General features: G+C 39.6%; 2 protein-coding genes across 2 annotated transcripts in view; both read left to right on the top strand.

Annotated features, from left to right (window-relative positions):
• Positions 1–19,307, top strand: part of LOC127803642 (methyl-CpG-binding domain-containing protein 9) — a 40,908-nt gene that overhangs the window by 19,854 nt on the left and 1,747 nt on the right. Inside the window, exons 2-10 of the mRNA XM_052340040.1 lie at positions 808–976; positions 1,064–1,444; positions 1,598–2,722; positions 2,832–3,506; positions 5,750–6,055; positions 12,845–13,180; positions 14,342–14,440; positions 15,492–15,923; positions 16,969–19,032. Coding sequence (XP_052196000.1) covers positions 808–976; positions 1,064–1,444; positions 1,598–2,722; positions 2,832–3,506; positions 5,750–6,055; positions 12,845–13,180; positions 14,342–14,440; positions 15,492–15,923; positions 16,969–19,032 — 5,587 coding nt within the window. The remainder of the gene's footprint in view (positions 1–807; positions 977–1,063; positions 1,445–1,597; positions 2,723–2,831; positions 3,507–5,749; positions 6,056–12,844; positions 13,181–14,341; positions 14,441–15,491; positions 15,924–16,968; positions 19,033–19,307) is intronic.
• Positions 11,105–19,307, top strand: part of LOC127803965 (uncharacterized) — a 106,840-nt gene continuing 98,637 nt past the window's right edge. The window contains exon 1 of the mRNA XM_052340646.1: positions 11,105–11,109. The gene's annotated coding sequence lies outside the window, so the exon portion shown is untranslated. The remainder of the gene's footprint in view (positions 11,110–19,307) is intronic.

Below are 19,307 nucleotides of genomic sequence, written 5' to 3'. Positions count from 1 at the left end.
TTTTTCCGTTCAATCGGTAAGCTACTTGAAGATTCTGCAATTCTCCTCCTAAGTTTCCACTATTAGTTCCAATAAACGGAACTTCTGTCGTGTTGGGTAGAAGACATGATGTCGGGTGAAGAAGAAGAAGATTGAATGAAGGAGGAAAATAAAACCACAAAAGTCACGAAGAAATCAGTGACTAAACTCTTGTGGCTCTGATACCATGTCAAGAAAGAGACTTGGAAATAAAGGATTCAATCGTTCTTATTCTTTAGAATGGGCCGATTACAATATATACAGACTTCCTTGCTGAATAAGGAAGTTATTTCTTTGGAAACCTTGTACAGAATATACAATACAACTCCTATTGGAAAGATTACAATAACATAAATATACAGCAATCTAAAAGATACATCTTCTGTTTAGGAAACTAGAATCAATCAATCTAATTTTGGAATTAATCATTCCCGAGAGCTGTCAGCAAGTGTAGATGAATGAATGATGTGCATAACACTGGCCGCTGATTATGTTTTTTTGAGTTACTGTCAGTTCAAGAAAAATGAAGCTTCAGGTTTGTGAAATATAGAAAAGATATGGGAAGAAGCCGCAAATATATTGGGTGGCTACTGTACCTTTTTTTCTGTCCTAATTTGCTTGTGATTAAGGTACAGGTAAGCTACTGCTTATCTTCTGAAGGTTGAATTATTTTCACCCTTTTTTCTGTCAGTTTGATTTATGCTGATTATTCATTTCTTTTAATTGGTTGATTTACTTTCTTGGAATGCTATTGATTCATAAGTGTTATGTTTCTGTTTTTGATTCTAGAAAGCATGCTTCAGGAGATAGTTCTTTTGGTTGCAATTGGTTTGGTGACCAGTCAACATGTTTGAACTCATTTAGTTTGGTCAGTGGATTTGGATTTCAAAAAGCCTTAAAATTGAGCTTTGAAGATATATTGCGTCACGCATATTCTGTTGGTAGAACTTTCGAGGAGGTAAGCTCCCTTTTAGGAAAGCATAGGTGTGGTAATCATACAGCCACAGGACAAGCTTCTCAGCATCCAAGTGGGATGTACTTGCAGGCACTTAAAGAATTCATATCTGAAAGGCATGGTGTTTTGGAAGAAGGCTGGTGTGTAGAATTCAAAACATCCATAGGCAGTGATGAAGGGCATGCTGTTTACCGTGCTCCCGATGGGAAGATATTCAATTCAATACCTGAAGTTGCCTGTCACCTTGGGTTAATGTCTGATGAAAGGTTGCCTTTAGCGAAAAGAAGAAAATCTGCAACATTTTCAATGCTTGATGGTGTCAATGACAGTAGAGAAACTTCAATTGGATTGCATGAGGATTTCTCATCCGGGTTTCATACTACAGGCTGTTCAAGTAAATTTGAAGATAACATAGAAGTCATGGGAACATCATCTGAAGAAAGTGGTGGCCCTGGGCCTCAGCAATTTAATGTAAGTAGACTGGTTGTTTAAATCTTTTTGTGTAAAGTGGTCAGTTCAACCCCGCCCCCCCCCAGTTGCTGCATGGGTATGAGCTTTTTTATTTGCATTTATATATAGGTCTATTATGGTCTCTTTATGCATTATATCTATTTTTCCTTTCAGGATGGACTTCCAGTTCAATATGAAGATTTCTTTGTGCTTTGTTTGGGGGAAGTGGATATGAGATCAGCTTATCATAATGTCAACCAGATCTGGCCCGTAGGCTATAGATCCTGTTGGCATGATAAAATTACTGGGTCCCTATTTGTTTGTGAAGTAGCGGATGGTGGTGATTCTGGACCTATTTTTCGTGTCAGAAGGTGCCCATGCTCTACATTTCCAATTCCGAGTGGATCAACTGTTCTCTTTGAATCCAATCTTGGTCAATCTGTTCATGAAAACAAAGAACAAGACTACATGACTTGTGCTGGTATGGATTATGAAGAGTATTGCAATGTTCAGATGCTTCTTTCAAATGCTTCTCCACCTATGGAAGATGATATTTTATCATGCCTTGGCAGTTCATCTGAAAAGTCTTTTAGTGTTCATGCATCAAATTGCTCGCAACTTGAGGCAGGTCTGATCTGGGAAGAATTCGGGAATATTTTACCTGACATTTCAGTCACGGGAAGTGAAATTGCTGAGTTTTCTGTTGAAGGGTCAACATCATCTTCAGCATGGTCAATGGTATCCAAAAAATTCATTGATGCTTGCCGTCATGCCTATATGAAGGGAGGCACTCTTAATTTGCTCTGTGATCATGTTGAAAATGGAAAAACCTCAATTATCTTTGACCATAATAGTGAAAAGGATAGATGCACCTCCTTGGCTAGATTTGTTGGTTCATCACGCTCCATCAAAATTCCATCTGGTAGCCATGGAGGTCTAGGACTTGAGGCTGTTTTTGAAGAACTGCTGAAATGGCTAGATCAGGATAGGTTTGGATTAGATGTTGATTTTGTGCAGGAAATTATAGAACAGCTTCCTGGCATTGATGCCTGCCAACAGTATGTACGTTTGAAGGAAAGAAGTTACTATTCTTCATCTATAACAGTGGCAAATGGGTTCATAACTAGAAAGACACAGGATGTAGTTGGGGAAAAGGATAAGAAAGTATTAGATGATTTATCTGGAGGCTGCAGAAGGGAAGGGATGGTTGAAGACTGTATGATGGCAAGTCCTTCCCGTCCACCGGGGAAGCCTATCTTCTCAAAGCTCCCGCCCGAGATTGTGGGTGATGTCATCCAGGTATGTATTCATTTAAAGCATCTTGATTATAAGCCAGCTATTTCAGGTATCAGGTTTGGAATTCTAATGCCAGTTTGAGGTCTTCTTATATTTTCATTAATCTACCCAGGTGTGGGAGTTCCTGTGGCGCTTCAGTGAAATTCTGGGTTTAGAAGGCCCTTTGTCACCTGAAGAACTTGAAGAGGAACTTGTTTCTCCGTGGTTTGATGGCCCTAACTGGATTCAGAAATTTGGGGCTAATAGTCAAGAAACTCATCGTATAACTTCCCCTACAACTGATGGTTCAAGTCCGCATGTCTTCTCATCAAACATTGAATCTGGTCTGGCAGTTACCAAGGATAGTCAGCCTGCATTCATCGAAATACAGACAGAAGTGATGAAGGAAATGACTGATGTCAGAAGGGAGTCATTTGTTTATAGCAGGTGCACTGGTATGTCTTTAATCAAGGCTCATTGCTCAATGTTGGAAGTTCTAATTGGTCAGCTGCAGTCCAATGTGGCTGCAGTGATGGGCCCAAATTTTGATGCTGGAGAGTCCAGGCCAAAACGAGGCAGAAAGAAAGATATGGATTGGTTGGCTGCCACAAGGACAACCAAGCTGAATTTGCTTCCCATTAATGAACTGACCTGGCCAGAATTGGCTCGGAGGTACATTTTGGCCTTTTTATCCATGGATGGAAATGTTGGCTTGCCCAGTGGCAAAATATTTCGTTGTTTACAAGGTGATGGCGGGATGCTCTGTGGCTCACTCACTGGTGTGGCTGGGATGGAAGCTGATGCTCTGGTAAGATTGAAAATTTTGCTGTTTTGCCGTTTGATAATCTTAATAGAGGTTACAGAAATTTTGAACATTCTAGCTATAAAAAGATGCTTGTTGTAGAAAGATGGATTTTCTTAGACAATGGAATCCAGTCCCTGTTACTTATTATTTGATTCCATTGACATTAAAGTTGACTGCAAACTAGAGGTGATGGTTGGCCTTACTGATATTTATCTGTGCATGATAACAAGCCATTGACGTGTGCTCTTGAATTTGATTTTGAGCTCGTAGATGGTTCAGTTGGTTATGTATGACATGTATCTGCACTTATTGTGAATGTAAGGTATTTCTATTCCTACCTTTCCATCCCACAAAAAAATGAATAAATAAATTATCTCAGAATTAAATGTTCTATTTTCCCTCTATTTTAGTGCATTTGGGCATATGGTTTCAGCAATTCTTTGGCTGTTGACTCTGGAAGTACTAATATTGTGGCTTTGCTGCTATTGACTTGAAGTTGCAGCAAGAAAAAGATGGAGTTGTAATGGTTCATCTCCAGTGGCTGAACTCCCACTTCAGATTTTGTTCTTGGACTAAATTATGAGTTCATAATTGCTGTCGAATATTAACTGAGGGGCTGTTTGATTTTCTAAGAAGCACCATACAATCTTTAGACATAACCTTTGTATTATTTGCACAAAGTAGTTTCAATTAGACTTGAGTCTGCACATTCACAATTGGCAAGGGTAACTTTTGTCATTTCAGAAAGCAGTACTTGATTTTTAAGTCTCAGTTATTGAGGGTTTGTACTTTTTAGATGCAGATCAGACTTGTTAAACAAGCTTTGTGGAAGTTGTTTTTAACCAAATTCTTGAATTGCTTAATTTGTATGTGTTAAGAGAATTATGATCTTTAGATTAGGCAACTATACATTTTATACTATGGCAGCTATGTATCTTGTATATCTTGCAAGTAAATGAATATTGTGAGGGTAAAAAAGTAATTGTGTCACCCATTATGTGGAATGGGTGAGCTTTCCATCATTTTGATGGAATGACCATTCCCTATTGAATGGGCCATTCCAATTCCTTCATACCAACCAAACGATAGAATTGAATTTCTCTCTCTTTCCTTTTCCCTCCATCTGGCCATACCAAATGTAGCCTAAATGTTTTATATATCTTTAGAATATATTCTTTCCTTTCATTACAGTAGGATACAAGTATATACTTGTATGCCTCATTTAGGAGATATGAAATATGCATACATTCTTTTGTACCTTATCCTACTTGTATGCCACAATATTCTCATCATCATCATCAATTGCACCTTATCCTAACCAAGTTAGGGTTTTTTGGCATGACATTCATAATATCAATTCACTTCTAAAAGTCACATTGCCAATACAATCCATGCAAAAGAACAATGTGGCAAAATTTTACATTAGATGCCCTTCTCAACACAACATTCTAGTAAGGGAATAATAAGATAAAGTTCCAACACCATCTTCATATAGAGGAGTTCCATAAGATGGATGTGAATGAAGATAATTGATATGGTTGTGTTCCATCACTCAGTTGATATTATGAAACCAACTTGTACAATATGGAAACACAACTATGTATGAAATATAACTGTAGTGAAGAAAAATTCTTGAATGATACTAATTGTCAAATCCCCACCCAATGGGATTAAGGGTTGTGATTGTTGTTGTTGATGATACCAATGTTGAATCCCAACTTAGTTATGTCAAAAAACTTGCGTGTCTCCCATGATTGGCTTGGAAATCACCCATAAGATGAATATTTTGCAGAAAATATAGTTTTTTAAAGTTAAAGATCTAAATAATTTTTTTTAGTATATGTTATACATTTTTGGACTTTGCAGTTTTTTATATCTAGTAGTTGTCTCCCAACATTCCAGTATTATTTTTAAGTGTCTTCTAGTTCCTAAAAAGGTTTTATATGCCATTCTGGTTTCAACCATGCTCTCGTGTTTTTTTTTTTTTCTCATATGAAGCATCTCAAATGCTCCTTTTAAGTTCATTCCTTCGTGTACCCTTGTTAACACTTTTCTGTTACGGCTGTATGGAGTTGTTACCTTTTGCATAAAAATTTCTGTGTCCTGTGTTCTATACTACTCATTTTGGAGAGTAATGATTTATACAACCTATGAATCCCCTTTCAATATTCATTTATTTATCTTACAACCTATGAATCTCTTCTTTAGTATACTAGTGGTGATGTGCTAACATTGTTTTTCTTCAGTTGCTTGCACAGTCTATGAAGAAAATTTTTGGTGGTCTGAGCAGAGAGAATGATATGCTGAGCATGGATGATGTGGGATCTGATGAAACTAGTCCCTGCAATAACATTTCTATGGGTGATTGTAATATTCCTGAGTGGGCACTGTTGCTGGAACCTGTTAGAAAGTTGCCCACAAATGTGGGAACCCGAATAAGGAAGTGTGTCTATAATGCTCTGGAGAAAGACCCTCCAAATTGGGCAAAGAAAATATTGGAGCACTCAATCAGTAAGGAAGTTTATAAAGGAAATGCTTCTGGGCCTACAAAGGTAATATATCTGAATCATTCTCTTCTGTAGATGTTGATACATATCTGTTGGATAAATAAACAATTGAATTAGTTGGTTCTTGGAGTCATTTTTGTAATAGGAACTGACTAATTATTTTCTGCATATCTGTTGCTTGGTCCTTGGAGTTTGTTGTCCAGCCATTCTCTTTTCTGCATTGAGTACTTTCTTACAGCAAGTTGTCATGTGCCTACGGTTATAAAGGCTGAAAAATACTGTTAGGGCAGTTATAGCCTTATCTCAATGTTTAATGTTTGAATTTGGGGCAGACGTTTGGCACCTTTTTCAAGCCAAGGATCAGTATAAAAGTTAACTGATCCCGCTCCATTTGATCATCTTTGAATACAATTGATCAATCTTCTCCCACCTAAACTCTCTCTCTCTCTCTCTCTCTCTTGAATTCTCCCTCCTTCCCTCTCAATTCTTCACCAATTCTCCCCAATTCAAAGGAGAATTTCCCTTTGTCGGGTCCAACTTGGACAATTTGGTATCAGAACACGGTCTCGAGTGGTGACCAAATCCAATTCTTTCTCGCGATGGTCGACAAAACGCGAATGAAACAAATGGAGACGCAACTACAACAAGTCACAAGCAGTCGGAACTGACATGCAAATCCATATGGAAAATATGGAGACGACAATGGAGTCAGTGGTGGAAAGGAGGATTGGTGGGACGATGGAACGATGGCATGAAGAGAGTTGCAAACAAAGCAATCAGCTGCGAGATCAAATGCATCAATTCATGTGGATGTTCACAAGCCATAATCCAGTAAGACTCTCCCCTAAATTTCCTCCTCAGGAGAGATCAGATTCGATCTTACCAGGGCACAATATTGCCCACGGGACTGAAGGATCCTTGGAATTCGAGGCAAATCTGACAATTGTAGGGGAAAACACGGTGGAGAGAAGGCAAAGAGCTTAGGTTGTTCACAATTAACCTGGCTTTCCAATGCTGAAGTTAGAAATTCCCCTATTCGACGATCAGAACCCAAGGTGGTGAGTGCGATGTTGCGAGAGAATGTTCAGTGTATACAATGTACCTAAGCAGCAACGGGTTACTCTCATTGCTACTTATCTCAATGATGTCAGAGATGCATGGTTTCAAAGATGGGTGGGAGTTAAGGAGAGCTATCATTGGGTTGAATTTGTGGAGGACCTATGTGAGCAATTCAGAGATCGTAATATGATTTATGTTGTGGAAGAGTTCAATAAGTTGCGACAAGAAGGATCAGTCCAATCATATCAACTTAAGTTTGAGGAGCTCAAGTCACTCATGTTGATTTTGAATCCCCACTTAACAAAGGGTACTTCGTTTCAAGCTTCATTAGCAGCTTGAGCAAGGAGCTAAGGCCCACCGTGAAGATGTTACAACTTAAAACTATCAAGTAAGCTATCAAGAGTGCGAGGTTGCATGAGTTATCTGTCGAAGCTCTGATGGGGAAATAGAGATGGCAGGCAAAGGGATTTAATAGAGGAGGGAGAAATAACCAAGGACTAGGGGGGGGGGGGGGGAGGCGGGGGGGGGGGGGGAAGGGGGGAACAATTCAATTGCCATCATCCCTGCCCCGATGACTAATGGAAGGATCATGGAATAAGGAGACAGGCATGCCTATGCTTTCGTTGTGGAGACAGGTATACTCCGGGGCTCCAATGCTAGAGGCAGTTACTATTACTAGAAAGAGAAGAAGAAGTAGAGGTAGGGGAGGAGGGAGCTATTATTCCGATTGAACTTGAAGGAGATGAGTGTGGAGATTGCACTACATGCCCTACGAGGATAGGCTAATAGTAAGATCATTAAGGTGGAAGGGAAAGCTCAGGATTGCTGACTTATGGTCCTAATTGACTATGGAAGCATCCATAGTTTCCTAGATGAGAGTATGACAAAAAAATTGAACTGTTGTTGTGCCAAAGAAATGGGAAGAAGAAATTAAAAGATTTTTTAGGCAAACTCACGGCAGTGAGCCACAAGCCCCAACAGTGTGGGCTTGTGGCAATGCGATGTGCCACGAGCTCGTGGCGCATTGCCGCAAGCCCCACGGGCGGGGGCTCGTGGCAATATGCTGTGTCGCGAGCTTGCGGTTTCCGGCACCCTACCTAGACCCCTCAAGCTCGTCGCGTAAGCCTTGCGGCAAGCCCAAGCCACGTGCGCCTCCCAGGAGGGACTTGCGGCCAGCCTGGTATTGCGGCAAGGCCAAAGGCCTCGTGGCACCTTACGGCAAACCCAAAGGCTTTGCGACAGTGTGCGCCTTTCGAGAAGGCCAAGAGCTCCATTCAGCAGAGGCCACGTGTTAGCACCAGGTACCCTTGAAAATCGCGCCCTATAAATACCTAGCTAGAAGACGGTGAACAAGACTTCCAACTTCGGTAAAATTTAGACATTTTGAATGCATCTTTACTGTTTTTGTGAATAGACATTGAGATTTCAGTCTGACTTTGGCATCGGAGGGTCTTCGTGGGGAAGCTTCCCGCGAGCCTTCTAACCCATTTTTTCGAGCATCAACAGGGTCAAATCTTTGCGACAAAGCCAAATCCTTGCGGCAAAGCAAGCGACGAAAGCAAAGCCTTGTGGCAAGAGCTAGTGGCAAAGTCTTGTGATAGAATCTTATGGCGAGAGTTAGTGGCAGAACCCTGTGGCGAAAGGGCTAGTAGCGAAATCCTTGCGGCAAACTCCCTTGAGGCGACCTCTCTTACGGCAACTTAACTTCACCTGGCATCGAGCTCGAGTGGACCCCACATCACAAATTTTAATTGTTGTATTTTGGCAACAACAATTGTGAACTCACCAGTACCCAACCGCTATCTGTGCTAATGGCTAATGGCCATAAGGTGATGTCTAAATCAAACTGTGTAGGGTTCTGTTGGAAAATGCACGGGGAGGCATTTGAGGTTGACTTGAGGTTGTTTAAACTTGAGGGTTGTGACATAGTACTGGGGGTAAACTGGAGGAAGGGGATGAGCCCCATTAGCTTTGATTTTAATAAGATGGAGGTGACATTTGGAAAAGAAAGGAGGAGAATGACTCCTACCGGTAGTATTGAGATAGGGGTGTGCAAGATGATTTCAGGGAGGAAGCTTTAAAAGATACTCAAGAGCAAGTGGGCTCAGGTGGCTCAGCTCTTCTCTATTCATGCGGTGGAGCAAATGGAGGATGGCCGAGAACAGGAAGTAGAACTGATGTTGACTGTCAACAATCACCCTCCACCCCAATGGAAGGTACACAAACTTGATTCCCTTGATAAACTTCTAGTTGAATATGAGGACCTGTTTGTGGAACCCAATTCTCTCCCCCCTCAAACCAAACATCGAGCCTATTAACATAAGGGTTTATCGATACTCTCCCAAACAAAAGGCTGAGATTAAAAAGGTGATAAAGGACATGCTCCAAAAGTCCATCATTAGGCCCAGCCAAAGCCCCGATGCCTCACCAATACTTCTTGTCAAGAAAAAAGATAGTAGTTGGCGTTTTTGTGTTGACTACCATCAACTTAATACCCACATTGTCCAAAAAAAATTCCCTATACCTATCATAGAAGATTTATTAGATGAATTGAAAGATGCCACCATCTTCACTAAATTGGACCTACGGTTTTGCTACCACCAGATTCGGATGAACCTAAATGACATTCTAAAACAGCCCTCACTACTCACCACGAGCATTTTGATTCGCAGAAAGTGGCTGCTATGACTGTGTGGCCAAGACCAACCAGTGCGAAGGATTTTGGGGGAGGGGGGGTGTTCCTTGGGATTGACAGGATATTACCGACGATTTGTGAGGGACTACGGAGTTATTAGCAAACCCCTTACAAATTTACTAAAGGAGGGATTAAATTGGAGTGATAAGGCAAAAGAGGCTTTTGAACGGCTTAAAAGGGCAATGAGTGAAATGCCTACTCTTGGCTTGTCGAACTTCACTAAACCATTCATATTAGAGACAGATGCAAGTAGCTCTGGGGTGGGGGTAGTACTCACACAAGAAGATAGACCACTAGCATTCATCAGCCAAGCCTTGGCCCCCTGACACCAAGGTTTGAGTATTTACGATAAGGAGTTATTAGCAATATTGATTGCGGTAGATAAGTGGAGGCATTACCTAGAAGGGGCTCAATTCATCATCAAAACCGACCACGAGAGTCTAAAGTTCCTATTGCAGTAAAGATTGCACACTCATCTACAAAAGAAGGGGATGATAAAACTTATGGGATTACACTATGTGATCCAATACCGAAAGAGGAAGGAGAACAAGGCTGCTAACGCATTATCTAGGTGTGTGGAGGAGGGAATCATGGCATCAATCACCTTGGTCACTTCGGATTGGTATCAAGAGATCATTGCTAGGTACGAAAAGGATGATTGATCTTAAGAAACTAATGGAACAGCTCATCATAGACCCCGATAGTAGACTGGAATTCACACTGACCAACAGCTTAATGCAATACCAAGGAAGATTGGTAATTGATGACAATGAGCAAGTTAAGGGTAAAATTCTCCAATCCTTGCATTAATCCCCCCTAGGAGGCCGCTTGGGCATACAAAACACTTATCACCAAGTGAAGCAACTATTTCACTGTCCAAAGTTGAAGAAATGGGTGATGGAGTATGTCATGCAATGTGATTCATGTCAAAGGTGTAAACATGAGATAGTTGCCACTCCTAGGCTACTGCAACCACTAGCCACCCCAAAGCAAGTGGGGGCTAGCGCATTAATGGATTTTATAGAAGGATTACCAAGGTCGGAAGGGAAGGATTGTATATTGGTGGTAATGGTTAGACTCACCAAATCGTCAAATTTGCCCACTTCATAGGTCTCACACCCTTTCACAGCACAAGAGGTATCTCGGATTTTTCTTGATCAAGTGGTGAAGCTTCATGGAGTACCCCAATCCATCGTATCATACCGAGACAAGGTATTCACTAACCTGTTATGGAAGGAGTTATTGAGGTGTTTGAGAACAAAACTACATATGTCTTCAGCCTATCATCTAGAAACAGATGGCTAGATAGAGAGTTAATCAATGTTTGGAAACTTACTTGCGTTGCCTTCGTTTCCTACACCCTAAAGGATGGCATAGATGGTTATCCCTAACCTAGTGGTGTTACAACTCTTGCCACCATAGTTCCATCAAGATGATCACATTTGAGGCCCTTTACGGGTATAAACCACCGTTACTACCCACTATTTTGGGACCAACTACAGTGGCTGCAGTAGACTCATATCTACATCAAAGGCAGGCTATGCTAAAGCTGCTGCAAAAGGAATTGGCCAATGCTCAAAATAGGACAAAACAGTTCGCGAGTCGGAAGATGAGTGAAAGGGAATTCGCAGTGGGAGACAAGATTTACTTGAAACTGAGGCATGCCCATCTGAAGACTCTAGCACTAGGACAAACTTCTAAGCTAAGCCCCAAGTTTTATGGTCCTTATCCTATTGTGGCAAAGATGGGGAAGGGTTGCCTCCAAGCTACAACTACTAGATGACTCTTAGATACATCCTGTATTCCATGTATCCCTACTCAGAGGATCAGCCTGAACAAGCCTAGTCCTACTCTCCCAATTTCCAAAGGCAAGAAGCCCCATTGACACAAGTTCTCCTACGCTGGTCCAATCTGCATCCAAAGAACAATACTTGGGAGTACCTCCTAGTCCTACTCTCCCAATTTCCAAAGGTGGTAGGGTTGCTCTGAATTTCTTGAGGCCAAGAAATGTATTAAGGGGGGGATGGGGTGGAATTGTCGTGTGCCTACGGTTATAAAGGTGGGAAAATACTGTTAGGGCAGTTATAGCCTTATCTCAATGTGTAATGTTTGAATTTGGGGCAGCCATTTGGCGCCTTTTCTAAGCCAAGGATCAGTATAAAAGTTAACTGATCCTGTTCCATTTGATCATCTTTGAATACAATTGATCAATCTTCTTCCACCTAAACACTCTCTCTCTCTCTCTCTCTCGAATTCTCCCTCACTTTCTCTCTGTTCTTCCCTCCTACCCTCTCAATTCTTCACCAATTCTCCCCAATTCAGAGGAGAATTTCCCCTTGTCAGGTCTGACTCTGACACAAGTCTGTCTCTTTCGGAAAAGATTGTTACTTGAAGGATTTCTCTGTGGTGTTTCTTCTATGGGACATTATAAATCCATGTTTTCTTTTTGAAAAGGCAAAAAAAAACTGTTATATAAATGCATAATGGATTATTCGTTCCATCTTGATATTGTGAAGTTGGTTATTAGTCTTGTCTCTGCACTCTGGAATGCATTGGCAATACCCTATCTTATCAGCTTTTTGGACTGTCAGAAAAGAGGTTTATGATCTTGGAAGTGCTTGAAGCTATCCATGCAGACTTTCTTTTACCGGCATGTTATTTCTTTTCTCCCTTTCCTTCTTTTCTCGTAGTCCAGGGAAGAGCAGGGCTTGTTGTTTACCACTGAACCCTGTCAAGGACTTTTGAAATCCATCATTTTATTATTTAGTGACATCTTAGCTGAAAATGCCCATATATTATGTTTCCTTTAATTTATTCTATTTTTTGAGGGTCATACATAGAGCAGAAAATTAATAATTAGGGCTGTAAAAAGGGATGACTTCATCTTTGAGGTAATATGTCTTGGATCAGTAAATAAATGATGTGACAAAAGGGAACGGTTATCAAGTATTGATGTGCTGGTGATCCAAGTATAACTTTTTAAGCCCTTAATTGCTCTAACTCTTCTGGTTTTTTTTTGCAAGTGTCTTTAGTGTGCAATAATCCCAAATTTAATCTCTCTGACTGTTTTGTGTAAACAGAAAGCTGTACTTTCAGTGCTGGCAGATGTTCATAGTCAAGGGATGCAGCAGAGGCCTCAGAGAGAAAGGAAGGAGAAGAATTTAATATCTGTATCTGAAATGATCATGAAACAATGTCGTAACGTACTACGTGTATCAGCTGCTTCTGATGATGCAAAAGGTTTCTGCAAGTCACTTGGGAGAAAACTGATAGGTTGTAGTCATAATGATGATGAAGGAATTCTTGGATCTCCAGCTATGGTATCACGCCCTCTAGATTTCAGGACCATTGATTTGAGATTGGTAGCTGGAGTGTATGGTGGGTCTCATGAAGCTTTTCTGGAGGACGTTCAAGAGGTCTGTTTCTTTCTTCAATTTGGTTTAATTTGCAACCTGCTAATATGATTGTATATGTAGCATTTGTATTAGATAACTCTGCTGTATATTCCATATAGTGCAAGTGAAATTCTATTTTCTTTTTTATTATTATAGTGGATTACTATTGTTTGTATCATGCAAAAGGGAAAAATAATTAACCATTGTCATTACAGTTTTCTATGGGTAAAAGATACTCTCGGCATAATTAGAGTCATCTCAGGGATATTAATAAAAACTGGTTTCTTTCCTTTATTTATTCAGATAAGAGCAGAAAAATCTTTCATTTTCCCACCACCCTGATGGTTTTTATTTCACTCTCCATTAAAAAAGGGGTTAACACAGTTAGAAGTTATTTTGGGCTAATTTTTTTTAGAATTTAGGGACTGTTATCCAGCTTACTACCTAAATATTTTTGACACATCAATATTCTATGTTGCTGTCTCCTAGTAATGCCCCCTGCTCTTGTTTGCTAATGCGATTAGCTAACACACAGTATGGTAATTGATAATGGCATCAACAGATTTAACACTGCTGTCATTTCAGACAAGTTATTATATCCTTTGTATAAATGTGAATCTAAGACCAATTTTTGGCATGCTCAATAGAGTAATTCATTTCATTTAGAATGTGAACAACCAGTTTTGATTAGTGTTATGTGACCTTTTGAGGTGTCTGGGGATCTAAGAAAAAGTTGTAGGGATCTAAGATAAAGTTGTACTACTTCAGTTGTGTTGGATTGAGCTTATGTGGCAGTTTCCCTCACCATTCTGGGCAATCTAAACTGCGAGTATTTGATCTTCATTTGAAATTTTTGGTTATTTATTTTTCCACGCCATGTTTCTAGTTGGATAGAGATGGATTTGTGATTGTTGTTATGTTTATCTGTAATTTAATCATTTTGTCCAGTTTGAGATAACATTTTAGATTTCAACTAAATAAGAGTAATGAATGGTGTTTTATCTTCTCTTTGTTTGGTCCTTACAAGTAGTCCTTTCTTTTAATGTTACCCATTATTCAATAGTTTTCAGCTTGTTATCCTTTTTTTAGGTGTTTTGCTTCCCTTTTAATATGTAGATTGTAGTTGCTTTCTGATATTGATGACATTTAGCTTATCTAACCTACATAATTTTCAATTGGCAGTTATGGAACCATATGCGAATTGCATATAGTGATCGGGATGATTTGGTTCAGTTGGTTGAGAAGTTATCGTCTGATTTTGAAACATTGTATGAGATGGAGGTATGTAAAACCTCTCTCAATTGCCTCACTCCTCTTCCCTTCTCTTATCTCCGTGCTATTCTTTTTTTGGATTCTATCATGCCAAGATCAATTTGAAAATTTTACCTAAAAGGGCATCTGCAGTGTATGAGGGTCTCTGCTTCGCGAGGGGTGGGGGAGGGTTGTATTTTCACATAGCCTTTCTCTTGCCTTTTTCCAGACTGTTCCTATAACTTGAACCTGTGGGTTTCTGGTCGCAAAGAACTTACTCTTGCTATCGAGGCTTGCCCTGAATTTTCCCTACCAGTCAAAAATTTAAATGGATCTTTGTGCACTGCATAGTTGTTACTCACCATCATACTTTTTCTTTTGGTAGCTCACTCTTTACAATTAAGCCATAGGCTTCTGAACCAAGTTTCTTATATTGAAATGCTTCAAAAGATTTTCAGAAAACCAAGTTTCTAGGACATTGTTTTTTGTTATCGTTTTTTATTGGTTGGGCATAGCATTATTAGGATTTTCCACTGCCTTTTTGAGAGAAATGTTGATGAGTAACATGTTTCAGAGATTGTTTGCTGCTACATATTCTCAATAGTTATGAACACAAGTCATATGTTTGCTGATATCTGTGATATTGTGATTTATGTAAATTGGCAAGGAGAAATTTCCTTTTCGTCTAGTTGTAAAATTTTAACAAAGTATGTATCTAACTGTAAATAGGGGATGAGATAAATGGATGGATACTTCATTAAGATATCTGATACTATGCTTTTTTGTTTTGTTACTAGATAGTAAACTTTTTTAATATTGTCTTTTATGTAAATCTGACTTAACAACTGAATATGACCTAGTAAATTATGAACTCAAATCATGGTGTCCATTTGATGTTTTTGTTCTTCTGATATTACTACGTGCAATGCATGCATTTCTGATGAATGATCAACCTCCGATCAGTTACATGAAAACTGCACTATGCCTCCGTTTCTTTGTTGTCTAAACAACTGATTCTCTGATCTGGCTTATCATGGTTTCTTACTTTTCTTGAGATGTTAATTAATTATTTCTGATGCAGGTTGTCAAATTATATCAGAAATTTTTGGGGTATGCAAAATTAGGATGTTTAACTGCAGAATCCAAGAAGGAAATAGATGATTTTCTTCTCTCTTCTAGTGAACTTCCTAAAGCCCCCTGGGAAGAGGGTATCTGCAAAATATGTGGGATTGATAAAGATGATAACAGTGTTCTGCTGTGTGATACTTGTGATGCAGAATATCATACTTACTGCTTAAACCCTCCACTTAGAAGGATTCCTCAAGGAAACTGGTATTGCCCTTCTTGTATTGCTAAGAAGCATGATGTTCAAGATGCATCAGACTGTATGTCAGTCATTTGCCATAAGCAGAGAAGATGCCATGCAGAACACACCCTTTTTTACATGGAGTCACTCACACATTTATCAACTTTACTGGAAAGAAAAGAGAATTGGGAATTCGGTTTGAATGAGGTTGGTCTCTTTTAACTATTTTTATATTCTTTTTTTCTTGTGATACTTCTCCAAAATTTTGGTGGTTTTGTTTTTTTTTCTAGTCTCTACCTTTGAGCCATTTTCAGACCATGCACTAGTGGCTGTAATTGTGTCACCCAGAAATTATGCTTCTGTGTTGCTCATATTTGGTAATTTTGCTGTGCTATTGCATATTTGAAATCTGACACATTACGGTATCTTGCATGTACATCAGCCATTTTGTCTTTTGATTTCTGTCCTTTGTTTTTAATCTTACATGGTTTTGTCTCTTACTTTGTCTATGGTTGGTGTTCGCTATTTTTATAATTTATTAGATGAAATTTTTCATCACCATTTTAGGGGTCAGGTAGTATTATGGGAATTGTAAAGAAAGCATTACAAGGAGTATTATTTGGAAATTCCTTTTGACAATGCTTAAGGGGCTCAAATAGTTGACTTTTTCCAAACTTGGAAACCTCACCATTTTTTCAGTTGGATTACATAGTGAGACTAGCTTTTTATGCTTCTGCATGTGATTCTTTACTTCTGAAATCTTTGTGTATGTGGGTGGGTAGTGCTTCCCCCAAAATGTTTTCGAGCGGCTCAAATTAGGGTGACTCAAAATCCAAGAAGGCTGGATGAAATGGAATTATATATTCATTTGAATTGATCTGTACATGGTTATACCCCTACTGAACCCCCTTCTGCCCCCCAGGGTGGGCGGGGGCCTGGTCAGACCCATGACATTTTGGTCCTCTCTCTCTCTCTCTCTCTCGCGCACGGGCATGCACACCCACGCTTGCACGCTTTCACTTCTTCAGACGAGTGATACTTTTTCTCACTTGGCTGTACTCTTCCAATCAGTGTTGGTGTTGCCAGAGATGGAGCCAAGAGACAAATGGTTGGGGGTTTGGGCAATTTGACACTTAATTATTGCCTTTTGTAACACCTTCCTATGTAGCCATCGTGAAAGAATGTAGAAGTAGATGGATTTGTTTGCTTCACTATATTCAGTTAGTTGACCTTCCTTTATTTTTGGATGCAGAGAATCTTCCTGCTTAAATTTCTTTCTGATGAGTTGTTGAACTCAGCTGTTATTCGCCAACATCTTGAGCATAGTGTGGAATTGTCTGCTGATTTGCAGCAGAGATTGCACAATGTTTCTTCAAAATTAAGAAGCTTGAAGTACAAAGAAGGGATCCTAGCTGCAAATGTTGCTCAAATTGATAAATACCCATCTTTCAGTACTTTTGAGGGAAAGTCTGCTGGTAACAGTTTAACTACAGAGCCTTTGGATCATGAAGATCGATGTAAAGATGTTCAAATAGTTGTGGAGGGCAACCAGCTATCAAACTTTTCTTCCCACACAGTTAACCTCGAGAAGGATAAATCCTTAAGTCAGAATGAACTGTCTCCATCCAATATTCTTCAACAGAAAATCAAAAATTTGAGTAGACAGAACAGTCCCCAAGGTGGCATGAAAAAACATGTGGGAAAGGATGTTTCTATACTGCCCTTTCCTGAAGATCTGCAAGGACGTTGCCATCCTTCACAGATGAGGAGCTCCCAAATAGGTGAGCATACATCATTGACACCTTTGCACGAGTCACAAACCTACAGTCTCAAGTTAGATTCAGTCAGGAAGGAGATTTCACGTCTGCTAGATTCAATTAACAGCATGGAAATGCAACTAATGAAACTCTCTCTGCGGAGGGAGTTTTTGGGTAGTGACTCAGAAGGAAGGTTGTACTGGATCTTGGCCAAGCTGGGTAGACATCCATGGGCGATTATTAGTAGCAAGGAAATGACTCTTCAGCGGGGAGTGCAAGTGACTTCTGGTTCTGGAGCTTCTTGTCCATATGCAAATGAGTTTAACGATGCTAATGCCATTTGTCCTCCATGGGTTTCATATCAATCTGATGCAGAAATTAAAGAACTTGTGAAATATTTTAGAGATGATCCAAAAGAAAGAAAACTGAAAGGTTCCATTTTGAAGTGGCTAAAAGTCCATGACTATGAACAATTTGAAAACCAAGTTCAGGATGAGCCTCAAATGGCTCCTTATGGATTCACAAATAGGGAAAAACCTTTGAGTTCTGAATCTTTGTTAACCAAGGCAGCCATGCTGCTTATAAAAAAACATGGCCCATGTTCTGGACTAGAAATTGTTGGCTTCTTGAAGAAGCAGGGCGGAAAGGCAAAAGTAACTACTGAAGATAAAATGTTTAGGTGCAGTTGCCTAGAACTGGTTTGGCCCTCTAGACAACATTGCTCTTCTTGCCACAGGACCTTTCTAAGTGAAATGGAACTTCAGAAACATCATGATGCTTTGTGCAAATTAGGTCGACTAGCCTTCAAGAACAGCAAGGTAAATAGTGCTTTAAAGGGCAAGGAAATTACAAGACCAAAATCTCTGCTTGGGGAATGTGCTGGTGAAACAAACCTTTTTCAACCATCAAAAGACGGTCACTTTGAGCACAGTTCAGAGTTGGTTAAATTTGAAAATGATGCATTAGCATGTCCATTCAATTTCAAAGAGATTTGCTCCAAGTTTGCAACCAAGAATTCTACCAAGGAATTAGTGCAGGAAATAGGTATTATCGGTTCAGATGGAAGTTCAATGTTTGTCCCATCTGTATCTCCATATCTCAGTGATCCTACACTGATGCTAGATCCCCCTAAAAGAGATGCGGGTATGTCATGTGAAAAGCCCAAGATGGGGCAACAGCTATTATCTGCCTACAAGTCCAGGTTTACTACTAATCCTGGACATGGTACTAGTTCTCTTAGAAGCTGTGCAGCTAATGAACCCTCTGGAGAATTGGAATCTGATAAACCTGTCATTGGATCCCTAGATCATAAAGATGAGAAGTTTTCAGTTGAGCATCATGCTCCAGCTCTTGAAATTGGTGGCAACTGCTGTGTTATTCCTCAAGCTGCTCTAAGGCCGTTATCGGGGAGAGCTTATGAAATATTAAGGTGGCTTAAGATCAATTTGTTGGATATGGATGCTGCACTTCCTGAAGCATCTCTGAGATCATCAAAAGCATCCTTGGAAAGGAGATGGGCCTGGCGCGCATTTGTTAAATCTGCAGAGACAATATATGAGGTTAGTGTTGTCAACTTCTTTTGCTCTGCTGCGTTATTTTCTTAAGAAATATTGCTTTTTCAAGTTTCCTCAATTTATGAATAATCTATGATCTTTTCTCAAGAGTTATAGGTTTCTTTTTTTTTTTTTTAGCATTTCAGTTAAGGATGAAAACCTTTTTCAGAATAATTACTCATTTCAACTGCCTAAAGTATTAACAATAGTGTCTGCTACTAGTTTTCTTCTTTGGTCAGAAAATAGCTCGCTTTCCTTTAGCTTAGCTGATGATGTTGAAT

Source organism: Diospyros lotus, chromosome 6, assembly GCF_014633365.1.
Source record: "Diospyros lotus cultivar Yz01 chromosome 6, ASM1463336v1, whole genome shotgun sequence".
NCBI lineage: Eukaryota > Viridiplantae > Streptophyta > Magnoliopsida > Ericales > Ebenaceae > Diospyros > Diospyros lotus.
Note: the sequence above shows the minus strand (reverse complement) of the source record. Positions and strands in the feature narration are given on the sequence as shown.